We start from the raw sequence: 23,259 nt of genomic DNA on the forward strand, positions 1-23,259 counted from the left end.
TCATGTTTTATTGTGTACGGAGTCGTTACCGTAGAAAGTTCCTTGTTTCTTCTCATTTATAACAGTGCTTCCTTAACCATAAAAAATACGCATTACATGAAGGAACGCAGCATCTCCATTATAAAGCTTTTCAGGCTCCAGTATTGCTTATACGAAGGAACGTAGCGTCTACATTCAATAGCTTTGAAGCCGCCAGATTGCTTACCTTCTGTCTGTCATTCTACGTATTGCAGGAATCTCCACCATTTCCTCAAAATACACTGTACAACCAAAGGACATCATGCACACACGAGGGCAGAATTCCAAGTATCAGAAGACGATTGCAAGGCTTCGAATACAGCAGGTGAAGACCCCAACACAAAGTGCTTAATTGCAGCTGTTTAATGACGGACACACTGGCTTACAGTCATTCGAGAGGAGGATGTTGGTGCGTGCTCAATTATTTTTGCAGCCATTTTAATTCGGCACGCAACCATTCACATAATTTTGCTACCTTAATTACCCTCCTTCGCAGAAGTACAAGAAAAAAAAACGTCATATCTTTTCCTTCTAGAACAATCCCATTTTGAGCAAATTAATTTCTGGCGTGTATGTGCAGCTTTTTTTTATTATCCGGATAGTTGCAACACGTATTCTATGTGTTTTGCTTGTGCAAAGTTATTGCCATCACGCCAATGATTTCAGACTATTCTCCATTATACCTGTGTCACACGACCACTTTCGATCGCGATGAAGTCCGATCCGGATCGAAGTTCTCGACTGCTGTGGCTCCATCGCACAGCTTGCGCAATGGGACCAATCGCGACCGAGATATTCAAATCGGATTGGGTTTGACCGCGTACAAAAGTGCGCCGTGTGACACCCATATTGCGTTTCGCTGTTTCCTCCCGTTTTCATGTATCTGCCTCTTACAATCTTGCTGCAATAAATTGTTGTCCGCTATTTTCGTGTTCTTGACTGTGCAGCAAGTTTGTTTATATTTAAGGAACGTGGCACATTTATTTACGATACACCTTTTGGCGTGAGTTACTAGACGTACAATATCCTAAGCGATAAAGTTCTACTTCCTCAACAGTTGGAATGATTGTTGCGCTAAGTTACAGCTTGAAACATCAAACATGATTTTAAATGAAGCCAACATGAAGTGAAACACCCTTGTGCGCTCGTCGTCACAACATATGAACAGCGGCACAAGTGCCTGCATGAAATCACTCGATTTAAGAAATGTTATGGGTCCCCCAAAAATAAGAAAAAAAAAACGAAACTGAAATCAGGGCCTGCGAGATTCGGAGGCGTGCGCGACCATCTTGGAGGCTGGTGCGTTTCGCCGATTCCGCTGAGAGCCAAAGTCGCCCGCAGGCGTCTATGGGAGTGTCCATTCTTTACGTTTACTATTTTACTCTATCTTCGTCGTGACTGCAGCCCATCTGCTGTCGGTGACTTGTACTTAAGGGCTTGAAGAGGCTTGAGTGCCCATGTTTGTTAGGCTATACATTTTGCGCATTCTTTACTTTGTCGACACATACAGCCAACGCTAACGAAAAAAATAAAGACACAGCTGTGATGTTTTATCAAATTTCAAGAGCAATGACGGCAAAAGCTTGCACGCACGTAATTTCTTGTTGCGTTTTGATGCACGACTACAAAGATATCGCACGGAAGAAGGTTTAAGCTCTCTGTTTTATCTGAATTTTGGAGCGTAGACGGTACCATACGCTCAGTTACCTTGCTTTAGGCTCAGCTTCGGTTTGTTTTTGAGCACCTGTATTATACACGAGGCGCATTATTATTTGTTTTGCCAGCAAAATGTGTTTAATAGTACCAGTAATACAAGTATAGATTGCTTATTGATAATTAAGTACGAACTGGTAATCCTCCTTGCGATGAAGAGTGCTATTAAGTTTTTTTTAAGAATGGTTGGTTCCTTGCGTTTCTGTTGTGTCAAAATATTGTCCTAGTACTCGCCATGCTTTTCTATATATATGAGTATGACGAAAAGTATGACGACAGGCAGATTATATGCGTTTGTAAGCGCTATTGAAATATGCTCCCACACTCGGCATGTAGTTCAAGTAATTCGAGCAATTATAGGCTACTTCCTGTTCATGCAGATGCATGTAGCCAGTTTAAAATTCTGTGGGTCCTTACTTCTCATTCTGTCAATGAAGTACATGTATTGTACTTTACCTTCTTTCTATAAGCCACAATATGTGTTGCCGTGACAACATACGTGATAGTGTTATGAACTCATCAGTGACGTCAAGAAGGCATTGTTTTGTTTGTGAATTATTTCCATTTGGATATCCGGCAACCACCAGTGGTGGGAGCGGCACTGCCACCGCATTCGCCTTGGGACGGAGTGTCCCAAGGGAGGTATAGGGAGTTTCCGCACCCTGATCCGGAGACCATTCGTGGTCATCTGGGCGTCTCACGTAGACGTCTATTATTGGTGATGGAAGTGATTCGACCATGGTTCTGTCTCTATAAAAATGGTAGACAAGCCTAAAGTGATCTCGATCTGAACAGTGAGCTGATTTGTGAGTAGTGCTGCACAATCTACGGGATGTATTTTTATTCTGTCGTTACGACGTGGTGACCTTATCGTGCATATAACGAGATTTTTCTTGTTTAAACCAATTGTGATGGCTTTTAACTTTTTTTTTCACTGAGATCTATATTTTTCTTTCTTTAGTGATTCTGAGACAGGCAGGCTCTCAAAGTAGTCAAACTTCCCGATTTATTGGAGTTAATAAACAAGAATAGAGCTATTTATACAAGAGTTCCGGATTTTCACAAAGGTGTCCAGTTTTCGGTTTGAAGATGGTATTGCGCGTATATAAGCTAATCTAATTTTGTTTCCTGGTCACAGGGACGCAAATTCCTTAGCGCGTGTATATACAATACATTGTTTCCGTCCCAATATGTAAACTTCCATGTTGCAATACCAAATGAAGACTTGCCTATCCTAGTCAAGGCAGCCACTCCTGATGCTACCTAGAGAAAAGTAAAATAGGTACAAGCGCGCTTCGGCCTGGCCGTGCCCGTTACAAAATTAAATGTGCGCGGCAACTACATGAGGTTGAGGCGCTTGGAAGGACACCCACATGACAGGAAGTTGCCGGCGTGAGACAGCCAGACTCCTTTTTTATTGTGCTCACAAAGGTTTCGAGGAAATCTTGAAGAAGTAGGCTCACTTCCCAAGAGCACCATCCCCAAAGAAAGCCGAGCGCTAGGCCAGGGTATACGCTTGTGTCTATTTGAACCATTGGATGCCGGGTGGCGGTATATAGGGATCCACGGCCTCCTGCAGCCGAGGCGGGCGCTGTACCGATGTGGGCCATGGCTGAGTCCTAGGCGGCGTTGGTTTGACTTCCAAGAAAAGCGATACGCATTGAAGAAACGCTGGACGACTTTATTGGTGCGAGCCGGCCGACAATGCCTACACTGCTCTGACTGCACCGACAGTGCTTGTAGACCCTCTAGGGGATATAAAATAGAGCACGTTTTCCTCCTCAAACGTATGCAGTGTCATGTCGAATCTGACCAGCCAAATCTGCTATGGAAGTGTTCCAAATACACAATGAACAATCCCTATGTCTCTGACGTCTGCCACTCAAGAAGCCCATCACGTACTTTTAATGCGTTAGCATGAGGAATGTCAAAGTCGAAAGAATGGTGTATGTGTGTTAAGTGTCGGAAGCCAGTTACGTGGTAGAGGTAGAGTGGATTGGATAGCTTGGAAGATAGTGTATGTATGTATGTATGTATGTATGTATGTATGTATGTATGTATGTATGTATGTATGTATGTATGTATGTATGTATGTATGTATGTATGTATGTATGTATGTATGTATGTATGTATGTATGTATGTATGTATGTATGTATGTATGTATGTATGTATGTATGTATGTATGTATGTATGTATGTATGTATGTATGTATGTATGTATGTATGTATGTATGTATGTATGTATGTATGTATGTATGTATGTATGTATGTATGTATGTATGTATGTATGTATGTATGTATGTATGTATGTATGTATGTATGTATGTATGTATGTATGTATGTATGTATGTATGTATGTATGTATGTATGTATGTATGTATGTATGTATGTATGTATGTATGTATGTATGTATGTATGTATGTATGTATGTATGTATGTATGTATGTATGTATGTATGTATGTATGTATGTATGTATGTATGTATGTATGTATGTATGTATGTATGTATGTATGTATGTATGTATGTATGTATGTATGTATGTATGTATGTATGTATGTATGTATGTATGTATGTATGTATGTATGTATGTATGTATGTATGTATGTATGTATGTATGTATGTATGTAGCAGGTCACCGTCAGTGCAACTGCCGGGGACTTCTCGAAGACGCAGTGTGTGTTTTGAGTGAGCTCCTGGACAGCACTTTGCGATGGGGTGAACGCAGTTTAAATGATGGATCCAGGGCTTCAAAGAAGTGCAACGCAGTGCTAAATCATTTATCTGGCATTTAGCGCTACATTGCCGCTGAATAGTTTTCCCACCTCAGTCTAACGCGCAAATGTGCGCTATTTTTGGCCCCTTTTCACCTCTCTGTCTTTCTTGTTAGTAAAATCTCTCTCCCTGCAATGTTACTTTGAGGTAGCGCACTTCGCCGTCAGTGTCATTCGCAAGCTGTCAGACAGAAATATTTCTAGGCATTTGCTCTGGAATGCATTTGCCAGCGAATGTGTTAAAGGCACTCACACTTTGCTGCTATGAAGCGTGCAGCCTCGCTAGCAGTTCTTCAATATTAATCGCTTCGTTTCATTCGGATTTGTTGCTTCTCACGGGCGGTTCATTAAGCGCGACCATTGCTCTCTTGTCGATCGCTCCAATGGCCCGTGTGGATCGGACGCTGTACGCAATCCCCAGGCGTGTCTGTGAACACCTGTACACTTCATTAGCGTCCTGTCTGTCTCTATCCATTCAATGAAGTTGAGCAAGAACTGAGGCGCATCGATATGAGAGATGATCTTTTTGCTTGATGCCGTTTTTGTGTCCAGCGCTGTTAGTCATACGGATTTTGCCGCAAGTTATTTTTTTTATGGCATTTTTGTCTCGCGAGTGAGTAGTTCGGACACGCCACTCACCGCGAAGGGCACGGCGCCAGGAAGCGCACGTGTAAATTTTTCAGTTAGAAAATGCGGGAAGCTAAGATACAATATAAGTAAACTTATACTAACCCATAGAGTGCAGGCTACAAGTAGTTGAATTATAGAATACCTTTGCAGAAATAAATGTGAGCAACGCTTGAGCTGGCGATACTGCTCGGCAAAGTGAACTCGTCGAAATTGTAGCCTTGAGCTCATCGAATGTTCGATTTTAGCTTTAGGAACGCCAGTACAGCACTTCAACTGAAAAGGGAAAACATGGGGAAGGCGGGTGATGGTAGGCGGGAGTTCTCGTTTTGTCCATTGTCTTGAACGGAAAAAGGTTACATAAGCGCAGTTATTGGTGTATCCGTACTTTTCGGTTTCAAGCTAATCATCAGTTTAAAGAATTCGCTACAGATATGCTTTATTGCTGCATCATTGCATCTATGATTGCAGAAGGTGACTGTTTAGGGATGTGAGTGTCGAGCAAGTGTTTGAGGCTCCTTCACGCTAACAAAATCCAACGTTTGAAGAAGCACACAAATAAGGTGATGATTCATCTATCGTCCAACCATATAATAACTGGCTCACAGTCAGTCCGTCATCAATCAATCAATCAATCAATCAATCAATCAATCAATCAATCAATCAATCAATCAATCAATCAATCAATCAATCAATCAATCAATCAATCAATCAATCAATCAATCAATCAATCAATCAATCAATCAATCAATCAATCAATCAATCATAACATTATATTTAATGAAAACGCCATCTATACAGTACACGAAAGCACATACGCAAGCATTAAATGCTTAGTGTACACTGCATCACCTTTATTGCCTTCACGGCACTCGCTGCATTTCATAGCAGCAACTGCGAATATGTGCTGACGCTCATAGCCGGTTCGAAAGAGCACTGGCATGCAGATTCATGAATCGTGCCAAATTTTGTTCACTTTGGTTTATTTGCTTCTCTTTTTTAACTGACGAGTGGGGTTGAAGGATACATTGCAGGACGAGTGGAGTCTACAACAACAAAATTATATAACGTGATTCTCTGCTATATTGGCAAGGGCCTGTGTAGCCGACGATACTCCAGAGAACTAGGATGGCACCTATAGCTAGCAGCGCCTTTGTACATTTTATGCTTGAAAATTCAAACATATTCGTAGCCATTCACTACAACACTTTGGTTTAAGTGGCGATAATTCAAGGCAGCTTCTTCAAATTACCTTCGCAGTTTTTTTACGTTATGGCGTTGTGGCCAGGTTTTATACTCTGAGAATGTGTTCGTGAGTGACGTTTTACTTCTTCCTGCCGCGTAACTGGAAAGCATCGCTTAGATTAAGAAAGTTTGGCGTTCCTTTGAGACAGGCATCCAATGAAAGATACATTTCGCGTGACTTTTTCAGTAAACCAACTCTTTATTAATTTTTCTGGTCGGCATACATGAATTGGAGTACGAAGCAAGTTCTGAAGCCTGAGCATGGCTCTTGTGTTAAACACTGCAGTGCTACTCAAGCAGCACCACTTCACTACACGTATACAGTACGTAAACACACAAATGTAAAAAAAAAGGAAAGTTAGGCTTGATTTGCCTTGAGAAGCGCATGCAGATGGAAACAGAAGAAACTTCAATGACTGCGTGACATTCTTAACGAAGAAAACGAAAGCATAATTTCACAGATGTTGGTCCAAAAGTTTTGATGTGCGACTGCTGCACGTAATGCAACAAGAACTCACTTTTGTCGACAATCTTGAAACAAAGTTGAGAGCGACGTTAAGATCCCAACCAGCTGGTCTGCACCATCTTGTAAGAAATGTTACTGAACGTCTATGCGCTATACCTCGCGCAATCGACGGAAATCTCCGAGTTGTTCATGTAGACCATGTGCCGAAAAATGGCATATATCTCTCAGTCCTTTGCATGAGTTATGAGTTATGTTACGTTTGAGTTAGTAATGCTAAGGTTATGTTGTAGTTATGAGTTATGCCACATGTCAAGAGAAACGATTTGTGTTTAACAATAATAACTTGAACACAGCTTTCGAATTTTTGTTGTATGTTCCTATTCCCACAGGTGTTTTGTAGAAATAATGCAGCCGAAAAGTTTAGTTTTGTCCCGCCTAAAGAAGATCGATCGCAAATCAGTTCTTCTCTTGGCAAAAAAAGAAAAAGATCTAGCGAGCGAGATAAGACGTATTACACATGTTGGATCTGATAAAGGGTGTGCAGCATTGTTTTGCTTGTCACGTCTAAGGTTGTTGCAGAGAATCTGCTTACGAGTACCGCTATCAATTTAAGGTCGCGTCTTGCGTATTCCTTCCCACTGAATGACCTTGGGCCGACTCGAACAACGGCTCTGACGCCGCTAAAACGCGTTTGAAATGAACACACAGAGGATGGCAATGCCAGCTCGACCATGGCAGCTTCACCTATCAAAACGTCAACCCGGCTGATTTCGGAGGTACCTGAACACGATGCAACAAGGCTTTCACGGCCTGAATCGCAGCTATTGGCCTTAGGCCCCAGCTTTGGACTCTATTGGGCATGAACGCTCCGTGAAACTCAGCGCTCCAAGCATCAGTTTCTCTTGGAGAGAACGATGTCACGCTGAGCCGGTAGGAGGAAGAGCGACGAACCGATGCTTCTCATGTCCACACTTGAGGCGTTGTCGATGGCACTGCAGCTGACTCTCTGCATGAATCGGACGAGGATGTAGAATATGTCAACGTGTGCGAGCTTCTCCCCTGGACAAGCCCTTGCACCTAGGCCGAAACTTAGCAGCGGCCCGGCATCCTGACGCAGTCTTCCAGTGACGGGGTCCAGAAAGCGATCAGGCCGGAACTTTTCTGGTTTGTCCCAGAAGCGTGTGTCGTGATTCACTCCGTAGACGTTGAACAACACACCCGTGTCTTTAGGTATGGCTGCCGTGCCTGCGAAAATTGAGGAGCTTGCGCTTTACCACAGCAACTTAGGAATTTCATTTGAGTTTTGTGCGAGTTTCGTGGCTCATAATTCATAATTAAGTTCGCCGGCCTAGATTGTTATCTCCGGTTGCAAACATATCGTTATAACATACAAGCATTACAAAAGGCTGATTTTCTTAAGCATTCACAGCGTACTTCTTACTTTCCCTTATATGTAGTGGTAGGAGAGAGAGCCTCTTACAGTGAAGCTGCTAATGCGACTATAGAAGCACTGGAAAACTTTATATGCGTGTTTTCATGGTGTCCTGAGAGAAGTCGACAATTCATGTAGTGTAGACTCTCTTTCAATTGCCGTTTTTATTTTTGTCGTTGTTTTCATTATTTTAGGAATGGTGAAAAACTGTGAACTTGAATACCATTAATAATACCTGAGGCAACAATCTGCCCTTTTGCAATGCTTTTTGTGCCTGCTTTGCGGTTTATTTTGGGTACGCATTCTGTCTAGTGTTGATGTCTGTTGCGGCGAAAAGTGTATGATGAAACCTCCTCATTTTCTCTACTATACAGGGGTGTCCCAGCTAACTTTAGTCAGAGTTTAAAAATCTGCAAATGGCCACGTAGCTGGACGGAACGAAGGCAGTGTTGTTTGCCCGTCGCATGGAGATACTCAAACTATATTGTTCATTCCACCTAATTAGATACTTAGGGGTTAGTTGATTAACCAACTTCTCAAATATTTTAATTAGATGAAAAGTGTGAATGAGAAAATTGTAGAGCGACATGAAAAAGTCGCGATACAGCTTTCTGTTGCTCAATACATGCTACATGAAAGTGTTTTTCCGAGCGTGAAAGAAGCCCCAAAATGCACGCAAAATCAATGCGAGACTGGCCGCTCGAGGCACTTTGCGATGCGAAAAAAAGAAAAAAGAGAAATTAGTAGTGTCTCTATGCGAATTGTTTCAGCTCAAAATCTAACTTCAACGACTTCAGTGATTAGAGCCTCCTCTTCACTGCTGACCTTTAAGTCCCCAATCTAGAGCACTGCTTGGCTTTTTTTTTTATTGGCTATTGAATTGACGCCTCTAAAAGCTGCAAATAAATATACCGACACTGAAATTGGAGTATACGAGGGTGTTTTTGAACTCTTCTTCCATTAAAAGGCTGCCATCACGACCGCAAATCTAGTCCGAGCCATCTAGTCTAGCAGAGGAACGTAACATACGGTGACCCATTGGTGAAGGTCACTTCATAGAATGGTCTGCAGTGTGAATACGGCGTGCGATTGCTTCTTCTGTTGCTTTTTAACGCTATCTTTTTGATCAAGTTAACGTTGCCGCAATGTTTTGCTTACCGACTGTTGTATCTGTACTTGTCTTGTGGGGCATGCCAATCGGTGCAAAAGGATGACACCGAAACGTCTCCATCATGCAAGCCATTGTAAAAGGCAGTCTTTCTCGATCTTCGTACGCAGGTGAACTGGTTCCTATACGAATACGAGAAAATAAATTCGAGGTAGGCAAAGTCAGCTTCCGGTAAAAGGGCGTTGGCAACAGCATGTCTAAGGTCATGCAGAACGCAGTAAAATAACGAGTGTCTTGTATCAGAAGTACGGGGAGGCCGGATGAGTGGTCAGTCGTATTTAAGTTGATGCTCTTCTTTCCAAGGAATGATAATTGAAGAAATGCGAATAAAACAAAAAAAGCTTTCTGTCCTTACTTTTCTTAAGTTTTATTTGACTTTAGATGGCGGATAAAAATCGTTATTTCTAAGTGCACCAAGACTTACAAAAAAAAGAGCACGACTTACTGCAATTAACAAACACTGGTACGCGAATGCTGCCGGTAGCGTGCTTATTTTAGAGGCAGGTAACATCTGCTGTATTTTGCCGCACAGAAGTTATGATATAACAAGGTGGAAGACGCAGGTTCAATTGGGCTATAATCACCCATTTTCTATGCGAATAAAGGTAGCCTGTTCCAGCATCTCATTCTTCTCACGGGGGCTCCTAACATGGGGATTGATCATCATTCGAAAAGAGAGGTTGTTTTATAATATTTATAATATATTTGTATCTTCTATGTCAATATTAATGTGGATGACACATATTCAGGCTCCTCAAAACAGTGCTCAACACGGGAGGACGACTGGAAAATTCCCGACCTAATGAGCGTAAAAAAAAATCTTACATATATTTCTTTTTAAAAATAAATCTGGCTAACTTTTTCATATCGCCATAAGTTCAATTTCGTAACTTATTATATTATACTACGGAAGAATGTAAATGAGACGCTGCTGGACAATTGATTTAAAAAGAAAAGAATGAATGGTGTGTCCTGCGAACGGCGATCTCACGTTTTTTTTTTTTTGTCGAATAGTACAAGTCTCTACCTGAGATGTATTGTTTCATCACCCCCCCCCCCCCCAAAAAAAAAAAATGAGACTGGTGAGCACAACTCGATTGGCGGTAGTCAACAGAGAGCTAAAGTTTGGCACTCAAGATTCTATGTATCCACACATTTCGACGGCATTATCTAGCAAGATAGATCTGACGACGATCTGTTTCCTTAAGGTTTTTACGTCCTTCAAATAGAAAGAAAAGGAAATCCGGCAGGATCGATCTCACGATGAGAGTCGACGTTAATGCGATTATCACTGAAGCAATGCAGCGGCACACCGTATCGCCGTCGCCGAGACGCGTCATCTACGAGACACGTACTGCAGACGGGTTCCTCTCTCGCGCTTCCCATAGAGTTTCCTACAAAATTACTAGAGGGAACTCTGGCGCTAGTGTCTACGTGAGCTACAATGGGAGCAGTTGTCCCTGCATGGGAATTATGGGAAGTACATGGATTTGCCTAAACTTCGTCCTTTTGGCTTCAAACAGCTTTGTGACTTTGTAAACTCGTCATTTTCAACAGCTTATTGCGTAATAAATAAATAAATAAACATCATTAAAATTGCCCGATGGCAGTATTCGAACACAGGGACTCTAGTACAGAAGCCAGATATTGAAACCATTAAGCCACGGATGCATGTATCGACAAGCGAATGAAATGCACTTATGAACTTATCGCGGGCATGCCAGTGCTGTGAGACGCTAGAGACGCTTGGCGCGTTTCGATTTGGGCACATACACAAGCTCAATTGTTGCAATTAATAGCAGTTGTACGCGTTCCCGGCGTCTTCTGCACTTCGAAGAATATAGATTGCGCTGAAATACACGACAATAAGATTTATGTAGCGTAATATACAAAGCCACAATAACGTTTGAATCCATAAGCACGAAGATCAGACAAATCGATGTACTTCCCATCATTCCCATGGTAGGACAACGACTGCAGTGCCAGAGTTCCCTCTAGTAATTTTGTAGGAAACTCTATGGCACTTCCCTCTGTACACGCTGCGCCATCTTGTGCCGCCGCCTGATGTCCACGCGTGGCGCCTGTGAGAACATATATTCAGACAGGGTTGTATTAGGATATTTGTGACGCGTATTCGATTCCGCCGTGTACCGGATATTTCTTTTTTTTTGTCATTGAAGAGTTGCGCACACCCAGTGACACATACAGTGCCGCAAATTGGCCTCCAAGATGCTAACTGAAGAGCGGCAAATACCCAATAGCCCAAGCTGATCCGATGGTTGGTTTCGAACGCGGTTTTCTTAGCGCTGCGGCCCAAGGTTCTACACAGTGACCCAAGTTGGTGGGAAAACGGTTACATAAACACAGAGGGCCAGATAGATAGATAGATAGATAGATAGATAGATAGGTAGATAGATAGATAGATAGATAGATAGATAGATAGATAGATAGATAGATGTCTGTCTGTCTGTCTGTCTGTCTGTCTGTCTGTCTGTCTGTCTGTCTGTCTGTCTGTCTGTCTGTCTGTCTGTCTGTCTGTCTGTCTGTCTGTCTGTCTGTAACCGTTTTCCCGCCAACTTGGGTCATTGGGAAGTCCGTGGTCTAATGAGTACAGCATTGGGCTCTCGTGCTGATGGAACCGGTTTCAAAACCCACCACCGGACCATCTTGAGTCACTGGGTATGTGGCGCTGGGTAACGCGCCTCAGTGAGCATCTTTGTCACCAGCTTGGTTCATTGGGTACGTGCGACTGGGCATATGCCGCTCTTCACCGAAGCTCTTTGGTACCAGCTTGGTTAACAGTGCGCCACTTAGTATGGGGCGCTCTTCAATGGGACAAAAGACCAATGAACAAAAGAATGGGACCGAAATTGATGGTGCCACCATAGATGGTCGAACCCATGACCATTGGGGGGAGTCGAACACACGACCTTTAGTGTTAATAAAGGAGAAGGTAATTAAGGCGTAGTTAATTAAGAATGAATTAGGGCAATAGAACCCACGACCGTTGATGGGCGAAAACAAGTAATAGGAAGTGACAACGCATTCGAATGAGAATGTCAAGTAACTTAATATCTCGTGAGCGCGCAGGCTTTCGCCTTCATTCACTTTAGCGTGTGCTAAACTGACTCAGCATTTGTTTTAAAAGGCCAATAATGCGTTCTTACCGATGCAGTCTTCAATTTCCTTTTGAATTCTCTTCTGAATCTCGGGGTGCTTAGCAAGCCTGAGAAACATCCACTGAAGCGTTGACGCCGAAGTGTCTGTGGCACCTATGAAGGAAGATTTTTGTGCGCTGATGAGAATAATTAGATAATGCGTTTTAGCAAAATTTTCGAGATTATGTATGGTAGGTGAAGATGGAAATTAAGAGCAGAGGTTCCAGTATAAAAAAAAGAGAGAAACAAGTGATTACGCTATTCACATTATCACGTCCAGACTCCTGCTGGTTAAGGACTGAAGCGAGCCATCGGTGGTGTCTAAACTAGATTTAGAGTTCCGCCGGGGCCCCTTCATTAGTTTCACTGGCAAGGCGGCATTAGCTTCAAGCCGGCGCTGAAAAAACAGTTGATCACTGAGCTTTAACTTGTTCGGAACGTTAGGCACTGCATGCATGGACCTGAGTTTCACGGAGTTGGTACAAATTACAGTGTGTAGGTTCCGCTAATAAACAAAGCTTGCACGCTGTCGAGCAGAATGTGGGAAGCGATCACTGAAGAATCTGACACGCTGTGCTGGCTGCTCACCTCCAAACAAGTTCATGACAACCTGAACCAGGTTTTCTTTGGTCAGATATTCGGCGTCGCTTTCCCTCTGTCGGGTGGCCTCCTCCCGAGCGGAAATCAGGCCGTGCACGATGTTGTCCTTGCTACCTGATGGAACAAAAGCGATTTGCAGTCATGCGCGACAGCGTAATGAACCTTTGTAAGTTTGCTGGTATGCAAGGCCTACCAGAAAACTGTTGTAGACATATAGCATCCTGAAGAAAACAATCTTGGGCTGTCAATGTACCTCGCTTGGCTACTTTGCCTTTTCCGCTTGTTGTTGCAGCTTGCCACCAGGTGCGTGTGCTGCAGAATGAGGTTCTACCTCGTTCTTCGTTATTGTTTCAACTACCATGCTATATGCAATTGGGGGTACAGGCACCTTCAAGCTATTCAGCAAAATGATTTTTAAAGCGATAGGCACTCTTTGGGAACTTCACGCACACTTTTAGGGAACTCTCTGCATGCCTACCTGTCTGTCTGCCTGCCTCTGCCTGCCTCTGCCTACCTCTGCCTACCTGTATGCCTAGCTTTCTGTATACCTGTCTGCCTAGCTGTCCTTGTGCCTGTGCCTCCCTTGTCGCCTCTGATTACAAGTGCAGACGTTGGTCTGTGAACTGCAGTGTTTTGTAGCTGTGGAGTTTCGGGGGCAGCCAACTTATGGAACTGTGAAGAATGTTCGTTAATGAAAGGCTATGTGTTTAAATATGTATAAACGCGAGCATTTTACATTCGTGTAAGCGTGGGCATGCCTTGTGCACCACTTTAATTTTACAACCCGTAATGGAGTTTGGCAAGCACTCGAACAGCAGCCGAGAGATGCCTTTCTGCTCAGCAATGTTCTTACGAACAAAAATATCTATAATTGTGGCTTTGTTACACAAAGTGTCGAACCCTGTGCACGCGACAGCTATGTGGCATGTGAGAATGCGTGCGCAAAAGTTGTGACGTGTGAGCAGGTGTCCGTCGCAGGAAGAAGGTGAAAGCTGCTGTCCCGCGCCAGAATGTAAGGCGTAGTGGAAGGTCTCGGTCACATGATGCCGTTCTTTCTCTGAAGATCCTGGCCATGCTGAGGCGTTCTGTGTGTAGTTAGAAAGTTCTTTACTGGAATTATGTGAAATAAACCAAAATTCCTATAAATGTTTAAAGAATGTGAGTTGAGTCGGAAAACTTCCCGCGTTCACCCAGAGCCGGGCTGCCGGAGACAACAAATTCCTGCCAAATCGGAAATAAATTTGTAGGTAATGTTGCGCATTGGACGAAATACGAAGTTAGTGCGAACTACGTATAACTGCGGCTATTCAATGATTAGCGACACTCTCATATCGGCCGTAACAAAACAGTTATTCGCATGACAGTGACAAAGAAAACGGGACAACCTAACATACCTGCTTTGTACGACTCCTCGGCCTTAGCGAACAGCCGGTCAATAATCTGTCGGTACTCAGTGTACAGGGCCTCGATCTTCTTCTCCCTCTTGCGGTACAGCAGTCCTAGAATGGGCGCAATGTCGCTCGGCAGGCCGTCTGGGGAGGCTGCGTAGTACTCGTGGTCTATCTCTTCCAGGCGAAGAATGTCCTTTTCTTCTCCATTCAGGCTGCACGATACAATCCCTTTCTTTGGTCTCCAAGAGCGGTCAGCTGTGATTCAGCAGTAAGCTACTTGAAATAAATAATCGAGTTGGGCACGTGATGGCTATGCATGAGCGCACTCAGATAGCGCTAACTTGCAACAGCGATTTTTTTTTTAAATTCAGGTGATTTTTCTATCATCCTCGAAGCGAATAACGGTGCCCAGCAGCGCGTCACTTGACACCTGTCTATTTTATACTGCGCTAGTTGCCGGCGTAATCTTAGGAATATTTAATTCTATAATTTTAGGCTGTGGATAAATTTTTCGCTGTACGGCTACATTTGTTGCACGTCGAAGCGATAATAAAAAGATTCGTCCACTCATTACACCCCCTACTCGAGATTCGTCTGTTGGCGTGATCACTCGGACTCAGACTCCCCACAGTTCTACCCCGCCGAGCTCCACTCGGACTTAGACTCACCCAGATTCCACTCAGCCGGGCTCACTGAGGCTCACTTACCGGAAAAAGCTGAGGCAAGTCCCCTTGGCTTGGCTCTCACTCGCTCAGGCTTATCTTGTCGCGAATTAGACCCTAAATGTCCTTTATACGAGATTAATATATAACGCGAGTAGAGAGATACCCGCCGTGGTTGCTCAGTGGCTATGGTGTTGGGCTGCTGAGCACGATCGAGGTCGCGGGATCGAATCCCGGCCACGGCGGCCGCATTTCGATGAAGGCGAAACGCGAAAACACTCCTGTACTTAGATTTAGGTGCAGGCTGAAGAACCCCAGGTGGTCGAAATTTCCGGAGTCCCCCACTACGGCGTGCCTCATAATCAGAAAGTGGTTTTGGCACGTGAAATCTCATAATTAAAAAAGAAAGAATTAAAAAGTAGAGAGATGACAAATGAAAAAACATTCACGAATAAGTGCGCAGAATGGTCTTAAAGATAGGTATCCTTAGTTCCAGCGCATTACGAGGTCACGAGTATCACTCGTGATCTTAGCATTGCTGGAAATATTGCGCTGACGGATAAAATGTGCTTGATGGATCTTTAGGGAGCATGAACATTCTTATTTGTGTGTTTGTGCACGTGCGCTGCACGCGCGTTTTTGGCAGCTGAGGATAGAACTCGATCGTTTCTTTGTGGCACTGTGCAGTATGAAGGCTTACCTCGTAAACAAAAGTACATGATGCTAAAAATGTGCACAAAGAAAACTTCACATCCAGATCAGCGCAGATGGTCGCTATTCTGCTTTCTGAGTTGCCTGACGTTGCGCTAGGCACTGACAATTTCGTAAGTACTACGTGGTCGACAGAATTAAAGACAGCTTCCTCTATGAACTAAGTGTCATAAGTGCACATACTCAGTTCCAGCAGTGACAATGCTGACATCTATATTTGCTGATAATCGCATTGAACGTGCGCACCAAACATGGAGAAAGGAAAATGACTGGAAAGGAGCGCCACGTGACCGTCTTTTAGCCAAGTCATAAAAAAAATAAAGAAAAGACTAATGGGAAATAGGCCTTCACAGCGTGACGCTCAAGCTGTAATTTGTAGCCGCTGATCTCGAGCGCGTGTACGGCAGAGAGCAGGCAGGAGAGCACGTGACGAGGTAGCCTGCAATAGCTACCGCGTACCAAACAATGTCATGACAAGGTCATGCAAACGTGGAGAGCCTATAGGGCCTACACCCCAAAAGTCATCGCGCAGATAGGCCCCGGAGAGGAATGCTATACCCATAACGGCAAAAAGTAACTCTCTTACCTTGCGCCATAGATTGATGCTCCTGTAAGCTTGTAAAGCATGGAGAAAAACAACTTCCTTGAGTCTGCAATTTGTGGCTCCAATGTCAAGGTGTCCACGTAGGCGTCAACGATGTCGGTGCATAGCCTTTCCAGGGCTTTTGTGGCCGCGTACTTCCTGGGATTGGTTACAAAACTGGAAGTCACATCCACTTCACTAGGCTTCATGCGCGATGAAATACACAAGTTGCCATTCAGCCGTTGTTTTAAGTAGCGCCATAAAAACGAGATATTGTTTAGGTGATTTAGCAGATGTCATACAAATATTTTGGAGGACGCTTAAAGGGACGGACAACTGGCCAACTGGAATAATATGTTGTGAGACGTTGATGGAAATGAAATGATAATGATTTACAGTGACAGAATCCGGCATGGTGTTGGCGATTTACGCAGGCATTATAACTTTAAATTGGTAAAGAAAATCGCAATAGAAAACAATAGTAGTCAGGCTTCTGCGTTTGCTCCTGAAACAACCACACTGTTCACAGGGGAGGTGAAAGAACAGAAATAATGCGATCGTATTTTAATACAGCTTCGTCCTGCCTGCGATGTTAGTGTGTAGCAAACAATAAACATTTTTCCTTAGATGATTCTACTCCATAGGAACATTTATCCACGCTACCACAGGCAGCGTTCGATGCTGCGTAAACAGGACAGTCATTAGACTATCCTTTATATCCACTATCATGAGCCGTTATTACCTTGTCTCTTTGAAAACTCTATTGTCATGGTACGCCACTTTTCAAGTTCTATGATGTTTACGTTTAAGTTACTTTGCACCAATGAAACATTTATTTATTGCTTTTGAAGATAAGCTGACTCTAATAACTGTGTAGAAATAGCGGACAAATGTTAGGTGGAAATATGCAGAAGTTCACTTACCGCACGGCTAGGGATGCAACTCTTCGAAGTGCCTTTCAGTAAGGCGTGTAATCCTCGAACATAACATCATGATTTCCTTGGTTTTGTATGTCACCTGAAGTAGTAAGCAGAGGCTAGGTAAGGAAAGAAAAAAGAAGTAATTGATTGTGTTCAATAGCGCACATGTAATACTGCACAGAAGGAGACCGCGTGGCGAATTTTCGAAGTTTGAGTGGACCATCAGTAGAAACGAACACCATACGCTCAGCATGCAAGTTAGTTATACTTATTGAATTGGCGCGTTCAGTGCCGCAAGTTGCGCCAAAGTGCACAAGATAGAAGAGCGGAATGCCTATATGGGTCGTATGTGATTGAATAAAGGAAGTGCATTTGAGTTAGGCTAACAACAAAAAGAAATGGAAAGGAAAGGCGGGCTATGCGTAGGCGAGATTCCCAATAGCGAGTAAGGCAACGTGTACCCACGCATCTTTAGAGGCAGACGTCCCGAAAACGCGTGCTTCCGCTTGAGGAACGCTTCCTGAATGACATCGTAGCTATTGAGGATCACCATCGGCTTGTGCGAGCACCACAGGGTGAAGACGTCGCCATACGTCTTGGACCACTGGATCGCCTGGCCGTGCAGGTTCTCTACCTTCCGCAGCGCTGCAATAAACGAGAAACGAAACGCACACTTCGAAACGGGCTTTCCTACGGCCCCAAGGTACTCACCGAGCAGATTCCCGAATACGGGGACAGGGAACGGTCCTTTTGGGTACCTGGACACTCTATCGTAGAAATGGCTCACGAGGCACGCGAAGGCAAAGAGCAGCGCGATGCCAATCCACCGCCAGTCCCGCAGGATGGAGGCGTATGCTACGAGGGAGTCGTCCATGGCAGCTGTTCGGAAATGGCGAAGTGCGGAAAGCATTGTACTATGCGTATGGGTACGACGACAGGTACTATTTGCTGTGGCCTCCCGAAATAACACTGCACAAATGTTTTCACTGTCAAAGCCTGCGTGTTGCACAAGAGCCCGCACAAATTGCCAATCTACAACGCTGCGTGAAAAGTTGGTGGTCTGTGCGTCCAGCTCCAAACTGGACGTTGCCGGTATGCACCGAGTTCAGTCTCCACTGAAAGCTTTCTATTCCTTCGCCATACAGTGGCGGCGTAGCTGAGGACTATAAGTAAGCGATGGTGAAAATTTCGTTGCGGAAAGTGACAAACAGATGCAGCAGGCCAAGTTTTCAGCTTTCAGCTGCTGTCGTGCGTCGAAATTCAGCAGTCACAATAGGCTGCCTCATATTTCGATCGGTTGCACAGGGCGAGGTTCTAGTCAAGGCATCGCTACACAGGGAATAGCCCTACGTATACCTAACACAGGGATACTATAATTCACACTCCTACAGAGATGGGATGCTTTTAGACCTTAACCACAACTTCAGTCGCAAACAGTTTGGTCAGTCATAGTAGAGGCAGCAGCGATTTTCACAGCTCCAGTTACTTTAAATCTTGAATGCGGAAAAGATATGACACGGTCAACGCTTCCCTCTTAAAAGCACTTAAATTTGTTTGACTTGATGGAAAGAGGCAAATAATAAGAGATAGCATGAGAAACACCGCAGAGGAGAGCTCCGTATTAATTTTAACTGTTCGCTCTTTGACATTCATCCAATGCACTACACTCGAATGCATTCGCATTGCACTTTCATCAAAACCGCCACCTCTGCCAGGAGTCGAACATGCGACCATCTGCTCAGCAGCAGAACGCTATAGCTACAGAGCTATCTTTGTGGGTGGCACGAGTTGGAGAGTTTTATTTATCTTTTCTGCGATTTTCCCGTCCATCTAACTGCGTCCACTGGGAAGTATGACGAGCTCGCCGAAGTTGATTGCCCTTCTCCTATATATGTCTGTAAAAAAAAAAAACAGCCTCTGGCTAAAATCTATTTATTTATAGCCATTTTACCTTGCAACCTCGAAGAAATCATTGAATGACAACAGTTTAGACAAACGCTCACAGGTATTAGGCATTCTATAAAACTGACAACTAGTAGCATACTAGCCACAGAAGCACACAAGGAGATGTAGTACGCAGTGTTCAGCACTTGCAAACGCACTTGTTTATGCGGAACCGAAATTATTCCGAAGTAAGCCTTAATGTAGCCTAAATCCTAGTAAGACTGAGCCTTACTTACGTCTTTGTGGGCCCCGCGGACAGCACGGAGGTTTGGTAGTAGGCGCTCACTATTCCAGCAGACCGAAGCTAATCACCAATTTTCGCGAAGCCACGTGCCATGCCGGGAAGTTAGCAGAGGCAGCGCGATCTCTCACGACTGCATCATCACTGCTGTGGTACTTATTGGCTCGCTCCGTCTACCGATGACTCCTGCACTCATTGATATGCACCTGACGAGCCTGGCGTGCCGCTTCACCCCTGCAGCGCCGTCGAACGACGGCGAAATTGACCTTGAGGCATACGCACCTGTCTGCTTCTGATTTGCAAAACTGCTCGTCAAGTGTAGAAGGCGAATTCCTCGAGGTAGGTGAGGTGGGAGTCTTGCGTTTTTATTTTGTGCGACAGCCCTGCTCCCGGCCTTGAACATCTGTCACGGTTGGGTAACACATGTTCAGAGCGGCGTTGCACCACCGGCAAGACCGTATTAGTCAACTTACAGCTATGTTTGTTTACCTCCAGGTCAAAAGAGGACGAACGAAAGGGCTCCTGGACTTACGTTTAATTGCATGCCTGTGAATCGCGGTTTGTCGGAAAAATTCCGACTAATGATTATCGTCTACCAGAAATCTACAAACCAGTTATAGCGTTGCCGACTTCTCCCGGTATTTGTCAGGTGCTGTGCATACTGGAGCAGTGTGCCACATTTTTGGTTGAGAACCGGGTGTTACATCTTGCTTCACTTTTGCTACTTTCCGTTGACACTGAGCTCAACCCTTGCCCTTTTGATGAAGGTCAAGTGAATTTCTAAGAAAAAAAAATAATTTACGAATTTCGCGTGCTAGAACCACGATCGTATAATGAGGCACGCCGAGGTGGGGCATTCCGGGTTAAATTTGACCACCTCGGTTTGTTTAACGCGCTCCCAATCGACGGTACACGAGCGTTCGTGCCACCAACCTCCACCGCGACGTGGCCGTCGCGACCGTTATCGAACCTGCCTCCTGGAGCTCAGCAGCGCAAAATGAACTCCTTCAAGCACTGACAGGATACTCCTATGACTAAGCTAGATAACACTGATACCAGTATTACTAATAATGGTGACATGGTGGACGAAATAGTAAGAAGCTTGGCGTAGCTCAGAGCCACGCAAACGACGTTATGTAATTGGTGCGTAAACGAAAAAAGTAATTAAAGATCTAACGCAACAAGTAAGAGTTCGCGAAAAAACAAACAAACAAGGTAGACCTCGCTGAACGGCCGCTCTGAAACGGGGGAAGAGTTTGAAGCTCTGATTAGAAGTATCTGCATACTAAGTTGAAAAGTCAACTGAGGTCAGAGTGAGGCGCACGTCACGCTGGTCGTTTTAAAGAACGCAATATAAGGCCACTTATCGCAAATTTTTTATCTGATAAAGAACAGGAGGCCGTTTTAAAGAACGCACGAGAAGTTCAAGGGTTCGCAGTACAGCCTAGAACAGGATTATTCCTCTCAGACTCGGGCGGTACCAGAAGCGCCTTGGGAATATCAGAAAACAAACATGGGAAACAGGGAAAACCATGCTAAATTTAGAGTTCGTAAACTAATTAATATTGCCATAACACTTCTACTGGACGCTGATAAGCGGTAAGTTGTTTTCCTCTCTGATCATGGCACACTAAAGGTATGAAATGTATTCGTAGTGAATAATTGTTGTAGGGATGTATTACCGAAGTATAATAACTAAGGCACATGAACGTACTGGATTGGTTGAGTCTTCCAAGGCTGATATAATGTACTGAATCTTGGCCCAACGCGTCCGTTGCCGATGACATGGTATTTCCCATAAACTATAGCGCTCGTCGCAATGACAGGCCAAGGCTCTGCGGGGGTATGTATTTATTAGTTTAACCATCCCTTTCGTCCTCTGTGCTGAACGTCCGTCAATACGCAGTCAAGTCGGTTCTGTGTACAGTTACACTGGTGAACTTTTATTCTTTTGTCATTGAGGCTTTTTATCGAATGCCGAGCACAGACTTTCGCATTTCGAAACGTTGTACGAAATCGTCCAGGAGGCGTCTGACCGAATCGCTAGCGGACGATATTGATTTACCCAACTCGACATGGGAAGGCGGTGCATGTGAAGTAATTAATTGTAACCGTAGCAATATTGAAACGAGAAACGTTGTTGACATTTCTGGTATGTATGTACTCAAAGTATGTACTCAAATATAGCTACACGACTTAATTGTACCCTGGATTTTCTCTGTTGTAATTCGCCTAATTTTGTTAATATCGTTGATATCATTCATGGGGTTAGTGATCACCGGGTTGTTGTTGCAGGGATTAAAAAGCAAACTCGGCGCACTAAAAAGCGCACGAGTAGAAAAGTATCTTTCTTTGATAAAGGGGATTATTAATTTCTGGTTATCTTGTTGACTTTCTGCGTGTTTTTGAATGATTTGCTGATAATTACGATGCAGATTGCTTGTGAGACTATTAGGAACAAGTTACTAGAACTTACGGACACGTTAGTACCGATTCTGGATTCAGCTAGGCTGTAAAACACACGAAGGACATTTTCTATGTTGAAGTTAACGAAACAACAAAGGCCCGTGGCATACTGCTGCAAAGAAAAAGTCAAGTGTGCTTTTAAAGGCTACACAAGTTAACTAACACGCGAGTACAAACATCTGTTGCACAAATCGATGTATATAGTGTGTCGCAATATGCAGTCATGGCATATATATAGCTTGCGTCGCCGGGAGTATGCAGTAATACCAGAGTTAACTGTATGAACTGTATGCATAACATGCTTTGTTACGGTACCTTAAAATAATGAATCTAGAGGACGCTGTAGGTATGTTTGTTCGTACCGCGTCTGATCCTATCATCCCCCACACACACATCCTTTTTTTTTCTATACGTTAACATATCCCTTCTCATGATGGATTGACCAGGTCAAGTTGTGAACTTGTCAATAAAAAATAACTGTCATAGGCATTGCCATAATAAACACAATTCCAAGATGGGATTGCTTGTCAGAGAAGCATGGGCCTTTTGCACATGTGAGTATCAAGCTTAATTCAGTGCGCAGTACACAAAGCGGATGCTGCAGCATGAACTGCAGCATTGAGGGCCACACAACACATCCATAATTAAAGGTGAAAAACATAGAGGGAAGCTTCAAAACACGCTCTCTAGTGCTGCAAAGTATAAGATATATTGTATGTGTACACTAAATGTTCAAAAATAGCAATGCAGCAATGCCCCATTTGCTTTCAAGTTTATCATCAAGTACAAGTTTATTGAAGTTTATTATGAGCATATGTACAACAGGAATCGCTGACACAAATCAAATAGAACTGGACTAGTAGCATTTTCCTTAGTTTTATATTACAGTACAACGATCTCTTTATGACAAGTGGTCGAGTACTGGTGACAGAATTATAATGAGGAGTGCCTTCGTCACCGGGCTATAGTACTTGAATTTCCCAGGGGAGTCGCTAATTGTGCCCTTCATTTACCTCAGTTTATCGATTACCAAAGCTCTGTTCACGATAATATTGAAGCCTTAGATGTTCTCGAACACTAATTTATCACTTTAGCGCGGCTTAATATTTGCCTTTAGTGTCCCTTTAAGTAAAATCCAAAGA

The 23,259-nt window shown here is 43.8% G+C and overlaps 2 protein-coding genes across 3 annotated transcripts; both read right to left on the reverse strand.

Moving 5' to 3' along the window:
- Positions 1 to 6,197: 6,197 nt before the first annotated feature.
- On the reverse strand, positions 6,198 to 19,888 carry LOC135897589 (steroid 17-alpha-hydroxylase/17,20 lyase-like). Of its 2 annotated transcripts, none has more exons than XM_070535614.1 (10): positions 19,647 to 19,888; positions 18,225 to 18,345; positions 17,932 to 18,111; positions 17,470 to 17,563; positions 16,550 to 16,705; positions 14,594 to 14,802; positions 13,188 to 13,313; positions 12,609 to 12,713; positions 9,432 to 9,563; positions 6,198 to 8,086 (listed from the first exon to the last, which is right to left on the reverse strand). In XM_070535614.1, the coding sequence occupies exons 5-10, from the start codon at positions 16,588 to 16,590 to the stop codon at positions 7,734 to 7,736; spliced, it is 966 nt and encodes a 321-aa protein (XP_070391715.1). In that variant the 5' UTR covers positions 16,591 to 16,705; positions 17,470 to 17,563; positions 17,932 to 18,111; positions 18,225 to 18,345; positions 19,647 to 19,888; the 3' UTR covers positions 6,198 to 7,733. The 2 variants fall into 2 exon arrangements, with proteins under 2 accessions (XP_070391715.1, XP_070391713.1); XM_070535612.1 differs by having other exon boundaries at positions 18,178 to 18,345.
- Positions 17,032 to 18,340, reverse strand: LOC139052505 (cytochrome P450 2C38-like). Its single transcript, XM_070529645.1, has 3 exons — positions 18,178 to 18,340; positions 17,932 to 18,111; positions 17,032 to 17,051 (listed from the first exon to the last, which is right to left on the reverse strand). Exons 1-3 carry the CDS (start codon positions 18,338 to 18,340, stop codon positions 17,032 to 17,034), a joined length of 363 nt encoding a protein of 120 aa, XP_070385746.1.
- Positions 19,889 to 23,259: the final 3,371 nt, after the last annotated feature.

The sequence above is a fragment of the Dermacentor albipictus genome, chromosome 1 (genome assembly GCF_038994185.2).
Source record: "Dermacentor albipictus isolate Rhodes 1998 colony chromosome 1, USDA_Dalb.pri_finalv2, whole genome shotgun sequence".
NCBI lineage: Eukaryota > Metazoa > Arthropoda > Arachnida > Ixodida > Ixodidae > Dermacentor > Dermacentor albipictus.